Genomic DNA, 18,911 nt, shown 5'->3' on the forward strand with positions numbered 1-18,911 from the left:
TCCATTACTGGTTAAAGTATTTGATAAGCCAAGTTGTGTTTGCCTGGTACTCGAGTTCTATGAGTGTGTGTTTAGCTTTTCTGTGCCTGGATTTATATTAATAAATGTTTGTGCTTATAGGAGACCTGGATGTGTTGCAGTTTGTCTAACCACATGCATAAGCTGCAGACATCATAAAGAAAAGTGAAAATAACCCATGTATTTCTTAATATTGTAACTGCATTTATATAACTGCTTTGATTTTTATATTTATATTTTTATGTTGTGTGTACACATTTGACATTTGTGTTCCATGTTGTAAACCGCCCTGTGATTGGCATCAGAATCTGTCTGTCTGGTGGATCCTGCTGCCTGAAGCAGTCTCCTCACCTTGCCTCATGGTTGGGCCAGCCCTGGCTAGAGAGTTCAAGAACAGGATCAGGAGTCTGAGACTAGGCAAAAGCTTTGAAGATGTCACGACAAAGGGCATGTTTTGTTGCTTGCTTAGTTTTTATAGCAACCACTTAACCCTTAGTAGCAATGGCCCCTGGGAGGACAACTGGGCTCAGCCCTCCACCTTCGTAAAGTGTTTCAAGGCTGCCAAATTTGCTTTGGTGGAGGCTACTTTCAGTAAGTGCTCCAACAAATGCAGTTATTGGGATTTTCCTTCCACCCACGCTCAGTGATCCTGCTATTGGACCCCATTCTTGGTCACATCACTCCTCTGCCTACAAGACATGTTATTCTGGTCAGCAAGAGTGAAGCTCACACAGAGAGACTTTGGCTTAGCTGCTTCTTAGCAAATTCCTTCTCTGCCAGACTTTCCTTTCTTGCTCTAGTCTCTCTTCCAGCCCCAACCAGCAAATCTAGAATCATAGAATTTTAGAGTTGGAAGGGTCATCTAGTCCAACCCCTTGCATTGCAGGGAAAATCTAGCTCCATCACAATTTTTCCCATTAATTACCGTATTTTTCGCTCTATAACACGCACCAGACCATAACACGCACGTAGTTTTTAGAGGAGGAAAACAAGAAAAAAAATATTCTAGACAAAATAGTGGATATATGATTTTTGTGGTTCGTGCTGTGGCCACAGACATGTGATCTGACAGTGAGTTTGGAGTAGCCCAATGCAAAAATCCTGAGGATCCATGTGGATCCATTCTTTGTAACCACGGAGGAGGGAAGGAAGGGGAACCATGGATCCTCTGCTCACGACTGCAGCAGATCCACACCCGCCACCCGCAAGCATTCGCTCCATAACACGCACAGACATTTCCCCTTACTTTCTAGGAGGAAAAAAGTGAGTGTTATGGTGCAAAAAATACGGTACTTGCCACTCCTTTTTCCACCATGACTGCCAATGTGGTACCACCACCATAACTTGCTACTGTTGTGGAGTGGGATGCAACTGCAACACGGGTTTACAGATTTGGGGCACTACCAAATACAGTGGTGCCCCGCAAGACGAATGCCTCGCAAGACGGAAAACCTGCTAGACGAAAGGGTTTTCCGTTTTGGAGGCGCTTCGCAAAACGAATTTCCCTATGGGCTTGCTTTGCAAGACAAAAATATCTTGCGAGTTCCTGCGGGGGTTTTTTCCTCCCCCCCTTTTCTAAGCCGCTAAGCCGCTTATCAGCTGATCCGCTAAGCCGCTAAAAGCCGCTAATAGCGCTAATCCGCTAAGCTGTCAATGGGCTTGCTTTGCAAGACGAAAAAACCGCTAGACGAAGAGACTCGCGGAACGGATTGATTTCGTCTTCCGAGGCACCACTGTAGTCTGGAAAGAAAAGCCAAGATGCATCTGCACATCTTTGAAGAGAGCACATTTTTGGACACAATCACGCGAGAACCTAAAATGCTTGTAATGCAGCTGAAGAATCTGGAGCTTGATAGCACTTGAACCAAATACTTAACACAGGGGTCAGCATACTTTTTTCAGCAGGGGGCTGGTCCACTGTTCCCTCAGACTTTGTGGGGGGCCGGACTATGTTTTTTTTGGGGGGGGGAATGAACAAATTCCTATGCCCCACAAATAACCTGGAGATGCATTTTAAATAAAAGGACACATTCTAATCATGTAAAAACACGTTGATTCCCAGACCATCCGTGGGCCAGATTTAGAAGGCAATTGGGCTGAATCCGGCCCCTGGGCCTTAGTTTGCCTACCCATGACTTAACATGGCTTGTGAAGACTTCTAGAAAGCTCACTTGCTCTCTCTGTAGTTTCTTAGGAGAGCATGGAGCTCTTAATCCCAGGGTTTGAGCCCCATTCTGAGTGAGAGATTCCTGCATTGAAGGGGGTTGGGCTGGACTCTTGGGGTCCCTTCCAACTTTGCAATTCTATGATCAGTGGAATAATATTTCATACTGTTGGCTTCTTCGAGTTTCCATGCCCTCTCTAACATTTCTCCTTAGATATCTGTTGTATTGCATGCTATATAGTTATCCAACTCACTATTATGGATCATACGTAACACCTACTTAAGAGAAATTCAAACATAAAGTATAACAGACTGAATTTCCAGTAAATAACTACCATTCTATACTTCTTGCTATACTATTTTTAGAACAGGCAATGAATTATTAAATAGCTCCGTTGTTTCTAGCGCTCTGTTCTGTTTAAATGCGGCGTAAAATAGCCTGGTTCTCCTTTTCATCAGATTTAAAACATTTAATGTTAACTGGAGCACAGAAATCTGGAGCACAAAAATCTTTTTCATCCTTCAAACACAAATCACTGGGTTGCATTTGGTCTTCATTTCCCCCTTTGTAGTTAGGCAGTGATGGATTAGAATTAGGCTGCAGCATAGATTGGGAAAATCTCCCAGCATCCTCTTCCTGCAGAGGCATCATCTAGCAGCATTGCTGTAGCTGCAGCTATTTCAACTGACATTTCTTTTTAAATTGCAATATGGAGGGCTCCTGAGATGACAGCTGCGTCTGTGTGAACTTTTATATCTTTTTCCTGCCTGATAACTAATTAATAAGAGCCTCGTGAGTATTGAGGAATAAAACAGAGGAAATGGGATATTATCTAGGTGTTTTTTGCTGCCTTGTCTGGCTCTTGACGGAAACAAAACGTGCCTGAGAGAGGCTTATCTTTCTGTAGCAATTGCAGTTATTCATCTAAAGTTATCTACTCATTTAATTCTGTGAGTATATCATGTCTTATCTATGCTAAGTGGTTACTACAATCGATGGCAAAAGTCAGGGTGTAATTACAATAATTTTATGGCGAAATTGCTTTATGAGGTTGTCTTAATAAAAATTTATTGCATTCTGTAAAAAAAAGCAAGTTCAGCATATCTGTGAACTCTTTCGTGGGAGAGATTAACATTCAGAATTATTTCAGAAGCGATTGGTTTTCCTTTCCATTCATAGCTTATTTCTAGCAGTTATCATTGTGTTTTTGCTGATGCCAATCTTATAGGTTGCAGAATACTGCAAGGTGTGTATAGCTGGATGAATGGCTGAAATTGTCACACTATTAAAAAAATAAATCGGAGCTATCTATCATGTATGAGATTTATTTTGATTCTCAGGGAACTAATAGCTTCCGTTATCTGGTGACTTTGGTGTTTAGTTTTAGTATAGCTGTTTATTTGTAATGCCATCAAAGGGGGGGGGGATAAGCCTGAAATGACTTTGCAGCAAATTTAGAAGGTGATTCACTACAATAAGATTCAGTTATAGTAAACTTAATATGAATTACAGTGAACTTGCAGGAAGTCATAGAAAAAGGATCATTTGGCCTTAATAAGGTCTGGATCTGGGCCAGCATTTGAATGACGCAGTCTTGGTACCAAAAACATCAGGCCAGATTGTGTTGACTTCTATGTAGGGTAACAGGATTTCCCCACCCCCACTCTCAATTTTAAAATGAGCTCAGCTGTAGGTACTTTCTTCCCAGCTCCAGCTGTTCATTAGTATAAAGTTGCATTAGTGGTTGTTGTTGTTGATTTACATCAATTACAATATTTACTTTTAAGACACAGGAGTACTTGGTCTCAAGGCATGTGCAGGTCCCAACAGGATGGCTACAGTATTTTGAAAGAATAGTTTAAAAGGTTTGGTTTTTCTCCTCCTGGCAAAATAGAAAGGAGGTAATTTGGGAACAATCTCAAGCAAAAGTGTTGCAACAAAAAACAGAGCACAATTTATCATGGAGATACCTCCTGCTCAGTTCTCAGAGCATTTGTGTTCGCTGAAACTCTACCCAATGAAATGCTTTTATGCCACAAAAATTCTCTATGGATGTGCTTATTTTAATCCTTTCCTTTTGCTTTTTCTATTTTTTATATATTTTATTGTTAACAAAATAGTGATTTTTTTCCTTAATTGGTGTACTGAAGATATATTGTTGTGATTGTATGATTATTACTACCACCTACTGACTGCTTCAGGGTGATAAGGTCTAGGCAGGGTTTCCGCAAAGAACCAAATCATCACTAAAGGAAGTGCCAAAGTAGTACTACTTTTATGTAGGCATGCTTGAGAAATCCAGTCTTTGTGAATTTCAATATGGCCTGACCTCATCCATGCCAACCAGACTCATGTGCTGATCCGAACTTATCCATCCTGCTTTTTGCACTTTCAGAAGGTTTCAACGCAGCTCTTGGATCAAAACAAAGTGCAGATACATCCTCTCAAGTAGCTATCATTAGTGTGGATGGGAAACAATGAGATAGAGTTCAGTTGAAAGTTTGTCCTATGGACAAACATGCACAGAAATGCACCTGGAAAAAATGGATCCATGCAATCCATATGCATATTAACACTCTGCCTTGGGCATATACAGCTTTGGGCATATATCAGGAGAAAAGCGGATTTTACAAACATACTCTAGGGTTCTCTACTGCCAGGGCTTGAACTGGGAGCCTTGGGTTTTCTTGTTGCAATGTGTGGTAAGCCGCTGAACTGTATTTTGCAGTAACAGCCTAAGCAGTTCAGTGTCCTTGGGCCATGGACCAACCAAACCATTGGGTTCCACTGCATCATCAGCCCTCTCTAACCATCTAGTTAACCTGGCACCTAACGTATTGATGTTTAGGCAGCTCCTTTTTGTTTAAGAAGGCTTTCCCTGGAGTGTGACCCAGTCATTTCAAAGAATACCAATTGTATAATTATTGCTTTTAGACTAGACATCTTTTGTATTTTATCTTACTGCATTGATTGATTTGGCTGTAAAACAGTTGATAAATCTGATAAATACATCACAGAGTTGTCATTATTCCCTCTCAACTCTCCCCCCCCCCCTTTCCAACGCTGTGGCAGTCTTAGTGTAGCAAAGCTGGGGTACTTTGTAGGGCTGATGTAAACCATGCTTTCTCAACCACAGTACCACCCCTTCAATATAAAAATACTAATGATTTACAAAGTAGCACTAGCAATACTATTGTTGTTGTTGTTGTTGTTGTTGTTGTTGTTGTTGTTGGTCGTTTAGTAGTGTCTGACTCTTTGTGACCCCATGGACCAGATCACACCAGGCACTCCTGTCTTCCACTGCCTCCCGCAGTTTGGTCAAACTCATGCTGGTAGCTTCGAGAAAACTGTCCAACCATCTCGTCCTCTGTCGTCCCCTTCTCCTTGTGCCCTCAATCTTTCCCAACATCAGGGTCTTTTCCAGGGAGTCTTCTCTTCTCATGAAGTGGCCAAAGTATTGGAGCCTCAGCTTCGTGAGCACTCAGGACTGATTTCCTTCAGAATGGATAGGTTTGATCTTCTTGCAATCCATGGGATCTCAAGCGCCTCCTCCAGCACCATAATTCAAAAGCATCAATTCTTCGGCCATCAGCCTTCTTTATGGTCCAGCTCTCACTTACATACATCACTACTGGGAAAACCATAACTTTAACTATACAGTACGGACCTTTGTTGGCAAGATTATGTATCTGCTTTTTAAGATGCTGTCTAGGTTTATTATCACTTTTTCCACAAGAAACAGGCTTCTTTTAATTTAGAAAGTAGATAATGAAGGCTATCCTGTATGTTTTCTGTTGGTTTGAGTTTTCAGTTTGCCAAAAGAGGTTATGAACAAGTTTCAGCAGCAGTGTGGAAAGTCCATTTACTTTGGTATTTAAAAAACCTGAGTATATCCAGCAATTGAGCTGTACCATGGCATTTGTCTGCTAGTTTGAATGCAATGTCAGTGGTCACTTAGGCATAGTGCACAATTCTAACTATTCTTCCAATCCTTCCATTAGGGCCACCAAGATGGATCTGAAGTGTTCTCTGGAAGAGTGCACCATGGCACTGAACTTATTTCTGAACAACAAATTCTCGGAAGCTCTGGAATTGCTTCGTCCCTGGTGAGGTTATTTTGTTTGCTAGAAGCAGTACAGGGCGATGCTATAAGGCATGCCATCTGTTTGCTGGAGATTAAGGCCTCTGAACAGAGTAGCTTTCATTATTTCTAGCTCTGTTCCCCTCCCCAAAGCAAGTCTTCTGCAAGTATTTCTTTAAACCCTCTAAAGTGACCTATTTTTGGTCAGTGGCTTTTAGTTCAAAATTTGAGGTGTAATAAGAGCCGTTGTGCATGTTAACGTGAAGAGGAAAAATGTGCAGACCCATTTGTAATTTTATCAGAACAGAACTAAGTTGCAGAATAAGCATAATTATAGAAGAGATTTGAGGGAAATCATCTTATGTGCAGAATACATTGAAAGATGTATAGCATTTAAAAGTTACTTTTATGAAACATGTAATTTTGTGTTTGAAGAATACTAATTTTTTTGTGGAACTACCATTTTGATTGAAATGCCCATTTTATTTTATTTTTCAAAACAGGTCTAAAGGTAGCATGTACCATGCCCTAGGGTATAGTACTATTTTAGTTATGCAGGCTGCTATGACCTTTGAGCAACAGGATATCCAAATGGGAATCGCTACAATGAAAGAAGCTCTACAAACTTGCCAAAAGTAAGCATGATTAATTTTTTATTTGTTGAATGCTAGGTATCGGAGGGTTGTTCAAAATCACGTGTACGTTTTTTCTTAGCAAGTAACAGGAAAAAAACTAGTAATGAAAAGAGATGTAGAGAAAAGTTACTTTTTTGTAATTTTGATATGCACTTACTCAATAGAGAATATGATCCTGGTCCTTGCCATTTAGGATTACTAGAGCAGTACTCAATCAGAAGATCTCCAAAGTTAGTCCTGCTTGCAGTAAGCCCATTGAAATCCATGGGCGTGACTAAATTCAGTTCATTTTGGTGAATCTAGGAATAACTTAACTGAATAACTGTTGGATACGCATTATATAGTTTGGAATTGTGGTAGTAGCCATAGTGTCAGTCTAACATTTAAAATGGGTGTGCAGTTAGTCTTGCAAAGAAGAGTTTAATCCTAACCATGCTTACTCAAATGTAAGTCCTGTTGAATTCAGTGGGGCTTACTCCCAGGTAAGTGGGGTTCGAATTGGAGCCTGAGTCATTTGTGATGTCAGAGGATGTTTGCAGTCTCAATGGCAGCAATGTATGTGTATATATATATATGTATATATTTATTTATATATGTATATTCACACAGCCTCTGATGACTTTCATAGCTTTGTACAAGTTACCACTTCACTCAAATCTCTTTCAGAGTCTTGTACCAGTTTTCCACTTGAAGTAATGAGCAAATCATTAAAATTCCAAAGTCCAGCATCTTTTGCTAAATTAAAAAACAGAAGCCATCTATTCACACTTAAGAGGTTTGGATTTGGGCTAGATGAATTGACTTATTTTGGAGCCTGTGCTGGAAATAGACAGACTTCCTGACTGCTTCTGCAGTGGTTGCCTACAGAATATTATTATTATTAATATTATTTATTAAATTTCTATACCACCCTTCATCCAAGGATCACAGGGTTGGTTTACAATATGAAAACACAACAGTACATTGGTAATTAGCCAAAGGCTTGGGAGAAGACGAATGTTTTTGCCTGGTGCCTAAAGATATGCAGACACCAGCTGAGCCACCACAAATGGGGGGCCACCACAGAAAAGGCCCATTCTTGTGTTGCCACACTCCACTCTCATGGAGCAGGCACATGAAGAAGGGCCTCAAATGAGGATCGCATGGTCCAGGTTGGTTCAGACGTTAATATCTGTTGTAGGATGTAAGTGGGGGGGGGTGTCACATAGATTTACTCAATTTGACTGCAAGAATAGGTTCTTTAGGCATGACCAGAATAATATCTAGAGATGTGACATACTGTATTCTTTGTTAGATGGAATTGCTGATAAGAAACTGATAAATATAATCTTTTGGCATTGTAGCAGAGAAATAGGATAGAATCTGAATAAGGTCTGCAGTTAGGGTCACCTTCATGTACTCGCTCCCTGGAAATGGTGTGATTTGTGCTAGATACACAACCATGGTGTGTGTTTTTTAATCGAAACTGCTTTTTTAAAAAGCGACCCAAACCCTTTAGACAACTGTATTATGTAACAAAAATTAAGATGCTTTAATACACAAACGTATTAAATTACCATTTATCTTAGAAAAGTTCACATTAATCTGGGATGCGAGTATTATTTGGAATGCCTTCTTTGTATAGAGGAGAGAGGCCAGTCTGCACTGATTTTTGGTAGTTATGTGAGGCAATTTTCAGTTATTCTCCTTGATTCTCTGTATATGTTTCCTTGAAGAACAACCTTGTAGGTACGGCTAGATACAAAGATGACAAATAACACTTCATATTTGCATGGAAGCTACATAAATGGCCCTTTGGTGTTTAATATTTACTTTTCACTAGCCTCATGCACTTCTAGGGAATCAGCTACATTCCCAGGACAAGAGCCAGGGGCAGGAGGTGCTCAGTTCTTCCTATGTTTACTATGACAGGTGGGCTGGATGACTGAGTGGTTAGAGCCCTGGTTTCTGGACACTAAATTATGGGACGTTGTTTGTGCAATACAGTGGTACCTCGGTTTAAGAACAGCCCTGTTTATGAACGATTCAGTTTACGAACTCCGCAAAACCAGAAGTAGTGTCTCGGTTTGCGAACTTTACCTCGGACTAAGAATGGAAGCCAAATGGTAGAAGGGCACCGGTGGTGGAAGGCCTCATTAGGGAAAGCGCACCTTGGTTTAAGAACAGTTTCAGTTTAAGAACGAACTTCCAAAATGGATTAAGTTTATGAACCAAGGTGCCACTGTAATATTGTGGCCTATTGTATTAAGGTTCTGTAGATTGCATTCCTTTTCTCTCTCAGCTTTGGCACAAATGTCTGATGAATGACTCAGTTTCTTTAGCTAAAATTAAATGTTTGTCTCTTTCTCTTTCATGTAGATTCAGGAAAAGGAACACAGTAGTAGAATCATTGTCCAGTTTAGTTTCGAAGCAGTCCGTAGATCAGCTGAATGAAGGTAAGAAGAATATGGGGTGGGGGTGTTTTCTCTGTAAGCTTATATACTCAGTGCTCATTTTTGTGAATTTATAAGCAACCTATTTCATAGTATTGGGGGCAAAGAATTGTAGAAAGACTGTACAGCTTAATACATTGGGACTCAAAGAAGCACAGTGTTTTGGTTTCTCTTTTTTTGCTGTCTTCTCTCAGTACGGAATTTTTTTTTTTTTTTATTTCCTCCAAAAGTACTGCTTCTGGTAGCAGATCAAATTATGTCAATTATGGGAGATATCTATTATCTTGACCAAGAGTGACCAACCTGGTGCCCATGGGCACCATGGTACTTGTGAAGGCTTCTGGTGGTGCCCATGGGCAGATGCCCCAGATGCTGAGCTTTAGTTTTTGTTTTTTAAAAAAGACTCTAGTTATGGGGCAAAATTTGCAGGAAAGTATTTGATAACGTTTGTTATTACCGTTCCTTTAGTACTTTTCATTGCTACTATTTTAGCTTTGTATTAATTTGTTTTGTTTTATCTTTAATAGAGGAAATGCATGCAGAAATCTGTTATGCTGAATGTTTACTACAGAAAGCAGCACTGACATTTGTACAGGTAATGTACAAACTGCCCTTCCCTGGAATATTAGCCAGACACTGTCTTTGCTATCTTTTTTGTATCTACTGACAACCTTCCTCTTTCAGCAAGCCTTATAAGCGGAGATTTTTGCCAGTCTGCATCTGTATTATAATGTTTCTAATACATTTAATTTTATTTATTTGTGTTTATCTCTTGGTTGTTTTCTGCCCTGTGCTCCTTTGGAAGAATATTCCTTTGGAATATAAAATTCCAATATTCCTTTGGAATATAAATTTAATTGATAAAGAAGGAATAACATTAGAGTCCCACATCAGCAGACTATGTGAAAATGGGGTTGTCAGTAATGCTATGGAACAAGTTCATTTCACAAAAATAATGATTATTGTGTCTTAAGAAAGAAAGATGCACTCCCTGCCCCTCTCTTTCAAGACAGTCCACTGTGTGCATTTTATAAAAATCCAGAGCCTGAAATACTATATTAATGAAAACTGTTGAAACTTGTGCCCATGGTATATTTTATCTCCAAAGCAAACAATGACGCTGAAATTTGGTGCTTTTACAAGTGTTTTAATGAGCACACAGGAAAACCTTTCCCCACATCAATCAAAGTACATTACAGTACCAGCGTTCACAAACTAAGCTTTTCCCACTTTAAATGCCACCTTGTCACCTCCAGTTAGTTCAGAAGAAGAAACTCCTACAGTTTGCCATGCAACTCGACTCTGATGTATTGTCATGGATCTCCTTCTAGCAAGCAGCACTGACTTTTCCTTTACTGCCTCTCGGCCCTTTGGTGACCCTGGCAAGATTGAGGAAAAGCCTTGTCAGTTTTGCTGACAGATTGTCAGACTGTGTTTTGTTTTCAAATGAAAGTATTACTCTGAACGTAAGCACTTGAAGGAAAAGACTAAAGAACTCCCATCTTCCTTCCATAGAGCAGCCTGAGAAATGGTGTCGGGGAAAGGGATCGGAAGATTAAGTTTTCCCAGCAGCAGTGAAACTGATAAGGCTTCACACACACACACACGCACACACACACTTCTAGAAAGGAGAATTAAAAAAACCCACAGACTTTTCCAATTTTGTGAAAAATGGAACACAGGGGACTAAAAATACACTTCAGATAGAGTACTTACAGGCAACAAAAATAAAAGAATTTATTTGCATTTGCAAATCCATTTTCCTGGCTATCAGTCTGTGTTAAAAATCTGATACAAGTACATTTAAAACCGTGTTTCTGTTTCTGACACACACCACTAAGAGCAGGTCAAAACACTGGTTTAATGTTTAAAATGATACAGGTTTACCACATGCAACATTTTAAACCTTAAGATGATGCGGGTTTTCAGAAGCATAAGTGGCCTCTGCTTCTAACTGTCTACTAATGTTAATTAGTATCTGCTAATGCATCCATGAAGTTTTTCCATTGGTCAGTAAAGGAAGAGTCTCAGAAACAATGATGCTATGCGCAATAATGTTCAAGAAGATCTATTTCCAAGAATGCATTTTGCAATTATCGGCACACTTTGCCTGTTCAGCCCTTCTGTTATAAAACGCTTTAGCAGAGTACCGCAGGTCTTTGCTTTTCCTTTTTTCTTTTATTCATATGCATTTGTGCAGTAAATGTTGCCGTCTCTTGTTCCAAACCTTATGTAATAAACCTTAACAAAGTAGGTCTCTAAAAAATGTTTTAGAAGACTTAGCTGTTTACTGTTATCTTTGCAAAATAAGGATCACTTAACATTTTCATAGATTACAGCTCTTGGCATTCTGCTTCCTATTGATAATGAAGCTGTTACATACCCCAGAGCTTTTGGTTTTAGACCTTCAATAAGACTTTTTTTTGTCAAATCCCTGCCATTTTCTTCTACATGATCTTGTACACAAGTACACTACTGCATGAAAAAGACTAGCATGGATTGGGCTGTATGTGTGGGGAACTGGCAGCCAAGTTCACAATTGTTGTTGAGAAAACTGCCGCTGCTGTTGTGGAAATGGCTCTCATCTTCCTCTATACAGCTTCATTAATGCTAGCTCCGCCCCCCCCCCATATGCAATAGTGCAGAAATTTTTAATAATGAGAATCAGCACTACAGCTTCAAAGATCAGCTTGCAGGCGGAGCTTTTGAGGAGGCTAGCCGTGGCATAGATAAGGAGTTCAGACCCATGTCAGCACTAAAAGAGGTCAGCGTAGCTATATGACAAGGTCATCTGTTGCCTTTTTATGCACTCAGACGCACAGTCTAGCTAAAAAAGGCTGCTCAGCTGGGAACTAGTGTTTCACTGTATGCTACAACCTGGCAACAACTGAAATTTCAGGCGAACAATTTGTTGTTGTTGTTTAGTCGTTTAGTCGTGTCCGACTCTTCGTGACCCCATGGACCAGAGCACACCAGGCACTTCTGTCTTCCACTGCCTCCTGCAGTTTGGTCAGACTCATGTTTGTAGCTTCGAAGACACTATCCAACCATTCCAGGCAAACAATAATATTGATTTAATAGAACTTGGGGACTTGTCCAGAGTATTAAAGGATTTTGCTCCTTTGAAATGGCTGTTTAGTCCTTATATTGCAAGGGAAACTTATTTAATGCACATTAACCACTAAATAAATAGTCCATTGCTATTTATGAATCATTATGCTGCTGTTTCCAGTCTCCAAATCATGATACAATACCTGTTGGAGATGCAGTAGGTTCCAATATTCACACTGGAAGGATGCAGAAGAATGCCAAACAAGGATGATGCATGCACTTGGTGGAAGCACTCAATATTTATTACGGTGGATGATGAAGTCTTCGGATTGGGCTATTCCTGATTCAATTTTTGTGTACTGCAAATGTACCACTGTATGATTCCGTTATTATCCCAGTAATGCATCAAATTATTATTGGATACTTGTAGCACCATCTAGTGGTGTTTCTTCAGTTTGGCTTGATACATATAAATGCTTCTTTCCTGTGAAGTTTTGTTTTGGAAATGTTTGTATAAAGCATTTATATACAAATAGTGTTCCGTTGATTAAGAGTTGCATGCACAGCCTAATAAATACATTCAGCTTCATGTATACATATTTTGCAGTGTTTACATTACACAGGTAAAACTGTTCAAGTGATATAGGTATGATATATGCAATGGGTTGCATTAAATGCATTGTTAAGTAGTATTTTGACCCCCTCATGTGCTCCCTGAATCTCTTATGGGGGCTTCTTCAACCCTCCACAGCAGATCTGGGGACAGCATTGGGGGAGGAAGGAGAAGGGGCAAAGTCCTGCTGTGCCAGCATTAATCCTTGCACAAACACAAAAACCTAGTTGAATATCACCTAATGATTTGTTTAATTTAATTCCCCCCTTCCCCCCAGGATGAAAATATGATCAACTTCATCAAGGGTGGCCTCAAAATCAGGACAAGTTACCAAATATACAAGTCAGTTTCTGTAACATTTTTTTTACTTGTGCTTTTCTGTTTATGTATTCAGCAATTTAATGCCCTGGTAACTGTTTAGATAGTAGAAAAAATGACACCAGGTTTTTAAAAATCATTTGGCAATGAACTTCAGTCTTGCCTCACCCCTCCCCAAAAGAGACATGCTTCCCAGGAGGGGCATTAGCAAGATGGCAGAGGAAGGATGTGAGAAATAAAAGTGGGAAAGACAGCATATTTACCTGCACTTATAATTCTTAGTTGCAATCTTATACATGCTTACTTAGGAGTAAGTCCCATGGCTTTCTGTGATGTTAGAGACAGTATACAAAAGCTTAATATAGAAGGTGGGGATTTGTTAACAGTGAGACACTGTTACAGATACTATATCTGTAAAATATCCCTGATATCATATATTGTGGAAGTAGAGGAGCAGGCAGGTTACTCTTAAATCCCTGCCCTTTGTTGTTAGTCTGTAAAGCACCATGCACTCTGACGCTGCTTTTAAAATAATATTAGGCATGCGAGGAGAAATACTTTCGGAGAGCCTTGTTTTAGGCAATATTGAATAATAAGCTAAGCCTCGAAATAATTGCAGTCAGTTGGAGACAAGTGCAATTCTGTTAATTTCCAGTTACATGTCATAGTAATTGAAGTACCTTTCATTCCATTTAACATGAAAACTTTTCTTCTTCTTTTTTTACTCAAAAAGAGAATGTCATCAGATTCTTCAGATGACCCAGGGCAGCAAAAACAAGAATGAAACCTACTACCAGTTTGAAGGGGGCGTGCAGCTAGGAATAGGAGCATTCAATTTGGTATGGGTTTTTTCAGTTTTTGGTGTACAAATTGTGACGTAAAACATGGCCTGTAATGCTGTAATTTTAAAGCATAATAAAATTTAAAAGCCGGTTGTAATTTTGCAGACTTCCATTATAGCAATAGAAAACGTTTGTGGTTTTTATATACACATTTGCTGCAATTTATAATTTTATTCTATCAAAGTTAATTTGAACACAGAAATATTAGAGTGTTTTGTTATTATTTTATGCTGTTTAGGTTTTTAAGATATTGCAGTTTCTTTTAAACATTTTAGTGATTTTGTGTTGCTAATTTTGTTGCAGATGCTGTCCCTTTTACCAGGAAGAATCCTCCGACTTCTAGAATTTATTGGGTTTTCAGGCAACAGGGTATTAAAAGTTCTTTTCACCATTGATGTTAAAACGTGGATTGGGGAAATATAGGTGCAGGCTGCTGAATGTGGGAGGCATTTTGGTAAACTTTTAAGTAATTGATTTCATAACTATTCAAGTGCCAAGATTAATTACAGGCACAAGCAGGGGCAGCTGCCCCCCCATCAAGTAAACAAATAAAAATTATTAACTAAAAGAAATTGTAGAAAGATTTTGACACCTTATTCTGAGCACTTGGGGTAGAAAGAAAGTAATTTAAACAAATGTTGTTGAGACCTTTCATTCCAAATCTGCTAGACAGAGCCAGACAGAGGATGATGGCAGGTGGCCTCACCCTAACATAAACCCTGGGTACGCCCAGGGTAAAGGGCATTATTCTGTAGCAGCCCCTACATTGTGAATTTGCTTCCTTACAGTGGTGCATCTGGCACCTTTATTGCCCAGCTTTTATTGTATGCTGAAGATGCATCTCTCCACCCTGGCCTTTGAATTTTGAGGTGTGTATTCCAGGACCCAGGACGTGGGTGGCACTGTGGGTTCTAACCCGGCAATGGGGTGAGCTCTCGTTGCTCGGTCTCAGCTCCTGCCAGCCTAGCAGTTCGAAAGCATGTCAAAGTGCAAGTAGATAAATAGGTACCACTCCGGCGGGAAGGTGAACGGGGTTTCTATGTGCTGCTCTGGTTTGCCAGAAGCGGCTTAGACATGCTGGCCACATGACCCGGAAACTGTACGCCGGCTCCCTCGGCTAATAAAATGAGATGAGCGCTGCAACCCCAGAGTCGGCCACGACTGGACCTAATGGTCAGGGGTCCCCTTACCTTTTTATTCCAGGACCCACTCAGGTTGTGATTGAATTTTGTTTTAAACTGCTTTTAAAGGTAAAGGTAAAGGTACCCCTGCCCGTACGGGCCAGTCGTGTCCTACTCTAGGGTTGCGTGCTCATCTCGCTCTAGAGGCCGTGAGCCGGCGCTGTCCACAGACACTTCTGGGTCACATGGCCAGTGTGACGAAGCTGCAGCTGGCAAGCCAGCACCAGCGCAGCACACGGAAACACCGTTTACCTTCCCGCTATAAAGCGGTACCTATTTATCTACTTGCACTTAAGAGTGCTCTCGAACTGCTAGGTGCGCAGGAGCTGGGACCGAACGACGGGAGCTCACCCCACCGCGGGGATTCGAACCGCCGACCATACGATCGGCAAGTCCTAGGCACTGAGGTTTTACCCACAGCACCACCCGTGGCCCTAAAAAACTGCTTTTAGTGCTGCATTTTATATTGCTATAACTGCCCTGAGACCTGCCATATTGGCCCGAGAATAAGCCACACTCCCCCCCCCCCAATTCTGACTGTGAAAAGTTCAAGTGTGGCTTAAAAACGCGACCTTACAAAAATTGGCATTTACGATATTGCTGCTGAAACAGACATACGACAAAACGGAACAAAAAAATGTTTTGTTGCTGACTTGCGAGCTTGAGACTGTTGTGCAATTAATTCTGATGTTATTCATCCCTTTCCCTGTATTTTACAGTGCATTATTGATTCTTTATTTGCACTTACGGTGCTACGAACAGGTGTTTAACCCACTTGCGGGTCCTCTCTAGTCCCCGTAGGATTTTCTTCTACATTTGCCATTTATGGGTGTGAATGCCTGCGGAGTTTTAAGGGAGCGGCTTATATTCGGGTATTGTTTTTTTCTCCCCCCCCCACTGCATTTTAAAAGTGTGGCTTATATTCGGTTTAGGTACTGTTGAAGGGTGGTTAAAAAAACCCCAATCTCTTCCTCTTGCAACCCTTCCTTTTTTCTGCATCTTGAAATAATTAGTATTAGTTCTGCATCTTATCTTGTGCGATCTTTGGTTGCTTTTAGGAGGTGGGTCTCCAGCAGTTACGGGAAGGAGCTTCTGGTGCCAGTCTGAGAGCCATACTGTGTACTTTCACCTTGCTGCTATACCACACTTACGTTTCATTAATCCTAGGTAAGAACTGAAAAATAAATTCCTGGGTGAGATACATGGGAAAACCAAAGCTTTTAATCCAACCCCTAATATATTTCAATGGGGCATTTACTTGTTTTCTTGCACTGTATTTTCATCATTGTAACCCAGGGGTTGGGGTCACCAAACTTGGGCTGCCCACTTGGCCATTTGGGGCAAGCCATGACCACCTGCCTTATACCTGGAGTCATGAATGACTTCAGGTGTTGCGTAGGTAAGAACAGGGGCTTTGCAGGCGCTGCTGACTGGGCCGCCTGAAGAGGTTTGCACGGAAGCAGAGGGGGAAACCCTTCTGTTGTGCCTTGCTGAAAGTCAGGGCTTCAGAGCAGCAAATCAGCTGATGTCATTTGTAATATTGGGTGATTGACAGGTGAGCAGCGCCACGAGGCAAATCCTGATAAGGATCTGGCCTACAGAGCAAACGTGATTCTCTACCTCTGTTGTAGCCCAGCAAGTTCACCGTTTGAAGTGGGTTTGAGATGTTGGATTAGTTAGCCTTAACAACAACAACAACAACAAATATTTATTAATTTCTATGCCATCCATCTGACTGGGTTGCCCCAGCCACTCTGAGCAGTTCCCCCCCATTCCCAAATAGAAAAAACACAATACAACATCACACTAAAAGCTTCCCAGAACAGGGCTGCCTTCAGATTTCTTTTGCGAATCACATAGCTGTTTATCTGTTTGACATCTGCTGGGAGGGTGTTCCACGGGGCGGGTGCCACTACTGAAAAGGCCCTCTGCCTGGTTCCCTGTAACCTCGCCTCTTGCAATGGCGGAACCACCACAAGTGCTAGTGAACTGCTTTGCAGTATTTTATTTATTTCTTTATTTAAAGCTTTTTTTTAAAAAAAAAAAATCCTGCTCTTTGGAGAACCTTACAAATGCCAGTGAAATGACGATCCATATCTTCAGGTTGATAATCTAAAAGATAGAAAAGGAAAAGAGATTGGTAGGGAGGATGAAAAAAGCAAACTCATAACACTTATTAAAGAAATTTTATAATGACCAGTGGAGTGATAGGATTTCTAGAAGGGAATAGTAGTAGTAGTAGTAGCAGTAATAGTAATTATTATTATTATTATTATTATTATTATTATTATTATTACAGTGGTGCCTCGCAAGACGAAATTAATCCTTTCCGCGAGTCTCTTCATCTTGCGGTTTTTTCGTCTTGTGAAGCACGGCTATTAGCGGCTTAGCGGCTTTAAGAAAAAGGAAACAAACTTGCAAGAACTCGCAATACGTTTCGTCTTGCGAAGCAAGCCCATAGGGAAATTCGTCTTGCAGAACGACTCAAAAAACAGAAAACTCTTTCGTCTTGCACGTTTTTCGTCTTGCGAGGCATTCGTCTTGCGAGATACCACTGTATTTTATATCCTGCCCTCCTCAGGGCAGCTAACATCAAATATATAATATAAGAGGAGCTGGTTTTTCAGCCCACAGCCCTGTCATTTCTATAAGCCTGATAGAATAGCTGCTCCAGGTGAAAGCTGAGAGATGGAACTGCTCCACATTGCTCTAGGGAGGACTTGAGAGCACACATTCCCAGGGCTTCTAATTATTTAACTGCCTTTTGGTCAGAACCTGGTTGCACCAGCCCCTCAAGGATAAATAAGATAAGCATGGTAAAGAATGCAGAATTTCAGTGCAGAAATAATTGTATGTATTCTGCTCCATTTCTGTCCTGTTCATTTACTGTGCAACTTATTGATAGCAGTTTAATATTTTTATTGTTCTGTTTGTTTGTTTATTAATTCCTTCATTTCATTTCTATACCGTTTTATATTTTTAAGAAAAATCTCAGAGCGGTTTACAGAATATTAAAACATCAAGAAAACATCAAGAAAACAATAATATAGGTTTTCATGACTTTGGGTATGCAGATTAACCCGCAACTTTGGGCTCTGATAGAAACTTTTGTTATTTTCACAGGAACAGGGGAAGCCAACCTTTTAGAAGCAGAGGCCCTCCTTCAGCCTTACCTTCAAAAGTTTCCAAAGGTTGGTTTCTTTTCTTTTTTTCTTTTTCCTTATAACATGATATTTTTGTTGCAATTAAAAACACTCTAATGTGTTGCTTTTCTTTCTCTCAAGGGTGCCATCATTCTGTTTTATGATGCCAGAATAGACATATTGAAAGGAAATTTTGAAAAGGTAATAAATCCCCACTCTTTTTAACAGTAAAATTTGAAGTGCTGTTTTAAAGCTGCTTTTAGCTTTTTGAGCTCGTTATATTATTCTGTTGTCTTGTATTCTAGCTTAACTGAAGCTTAACTGAAGCCAGGGGAAGCCTGTTGCCTCTAACGTAACTGTTAATTCATTTTTTAAAAAAACAACAAGTGTATGGGAAATTATTCCCTGCCAACCAGTGGACTCGAGTCTGGT

At 40.3% G+C, this 18,911-nt stretch overlaps 1 protein-coding gene across 5 annotated transcripts in view; it reads left to right on the forward strand.

Moving 5' to 3' along the window:
* TTC39B (tetratricopeptide repeat domain 39B) overlaps window positions 1-18,911 on the forward strand; it is a 53,987-nt gene that overhangs the window by 23,101 nt on the left and 11,975 nt on the right. For 4 of the 5 annotated variants that reach the window (XR_014152064.1, XM_081845196.1, XM_081845197.1 and 1 more), the window contains 10 exons: window positions 6,185-6,289; window positions 6,768-6,899; window positions 9,258-9,334; window positions 9,859-9,926; window positions 13,273-13,337; window positions 14,047-14,152; window positions 14,459-14,524; window positions 16,395-16,503; window positions 18,460-18,527; window positions 18,621-18,680. Coding sequence is in view for 4 of the 5 variants with exons in the window: in XM_081845196.1 (XP_081701322.1) it covers window positions 6,185-6,289; window positions 6,768-6,899; window positions 9,258-9,334; window positions 9,859-9,926; window positions 13,273-13,337; window positions 14,047-14,152; window positions 14,459-14,524; window positions 16,395-16,503; window positions 18,460-18,527; window positions 18,621-18,680 (856 nt within the window). In the remaining variant the exon portion in view is untranslated. Of the gene's footprint in view, window positions 1-2,843; window positions 3,134-6,184; window positions 6,290-6,767; window positions 6,900-9,257; window positions 9,335-9,858; window positions 9,927-13,272; window positions 13,338-14,046; window positions 14,153-14,458; window positions 14,525-16,394; window positions 16,504-18,459; window positions 18,528-18,620; window positions 18,681-18,911 lie in introns of those variants that run through there. The other variant, XM_081845199.1, reaches the window with a different exon arrangement.

The sequence above is a fragment of the Podarcis erhardii genome (assembly GCF_964252035.2).
Source record: "Podarcis erhardii genome assembly, chromosome: 17".
NCBI classification, from domain to species: domain Eukaryota; kingdom Metazoa; phylum Chordata; class Lepidosauria; order Squamata; family Lacertidae; genus Podarcis; species Podarcis erhardii.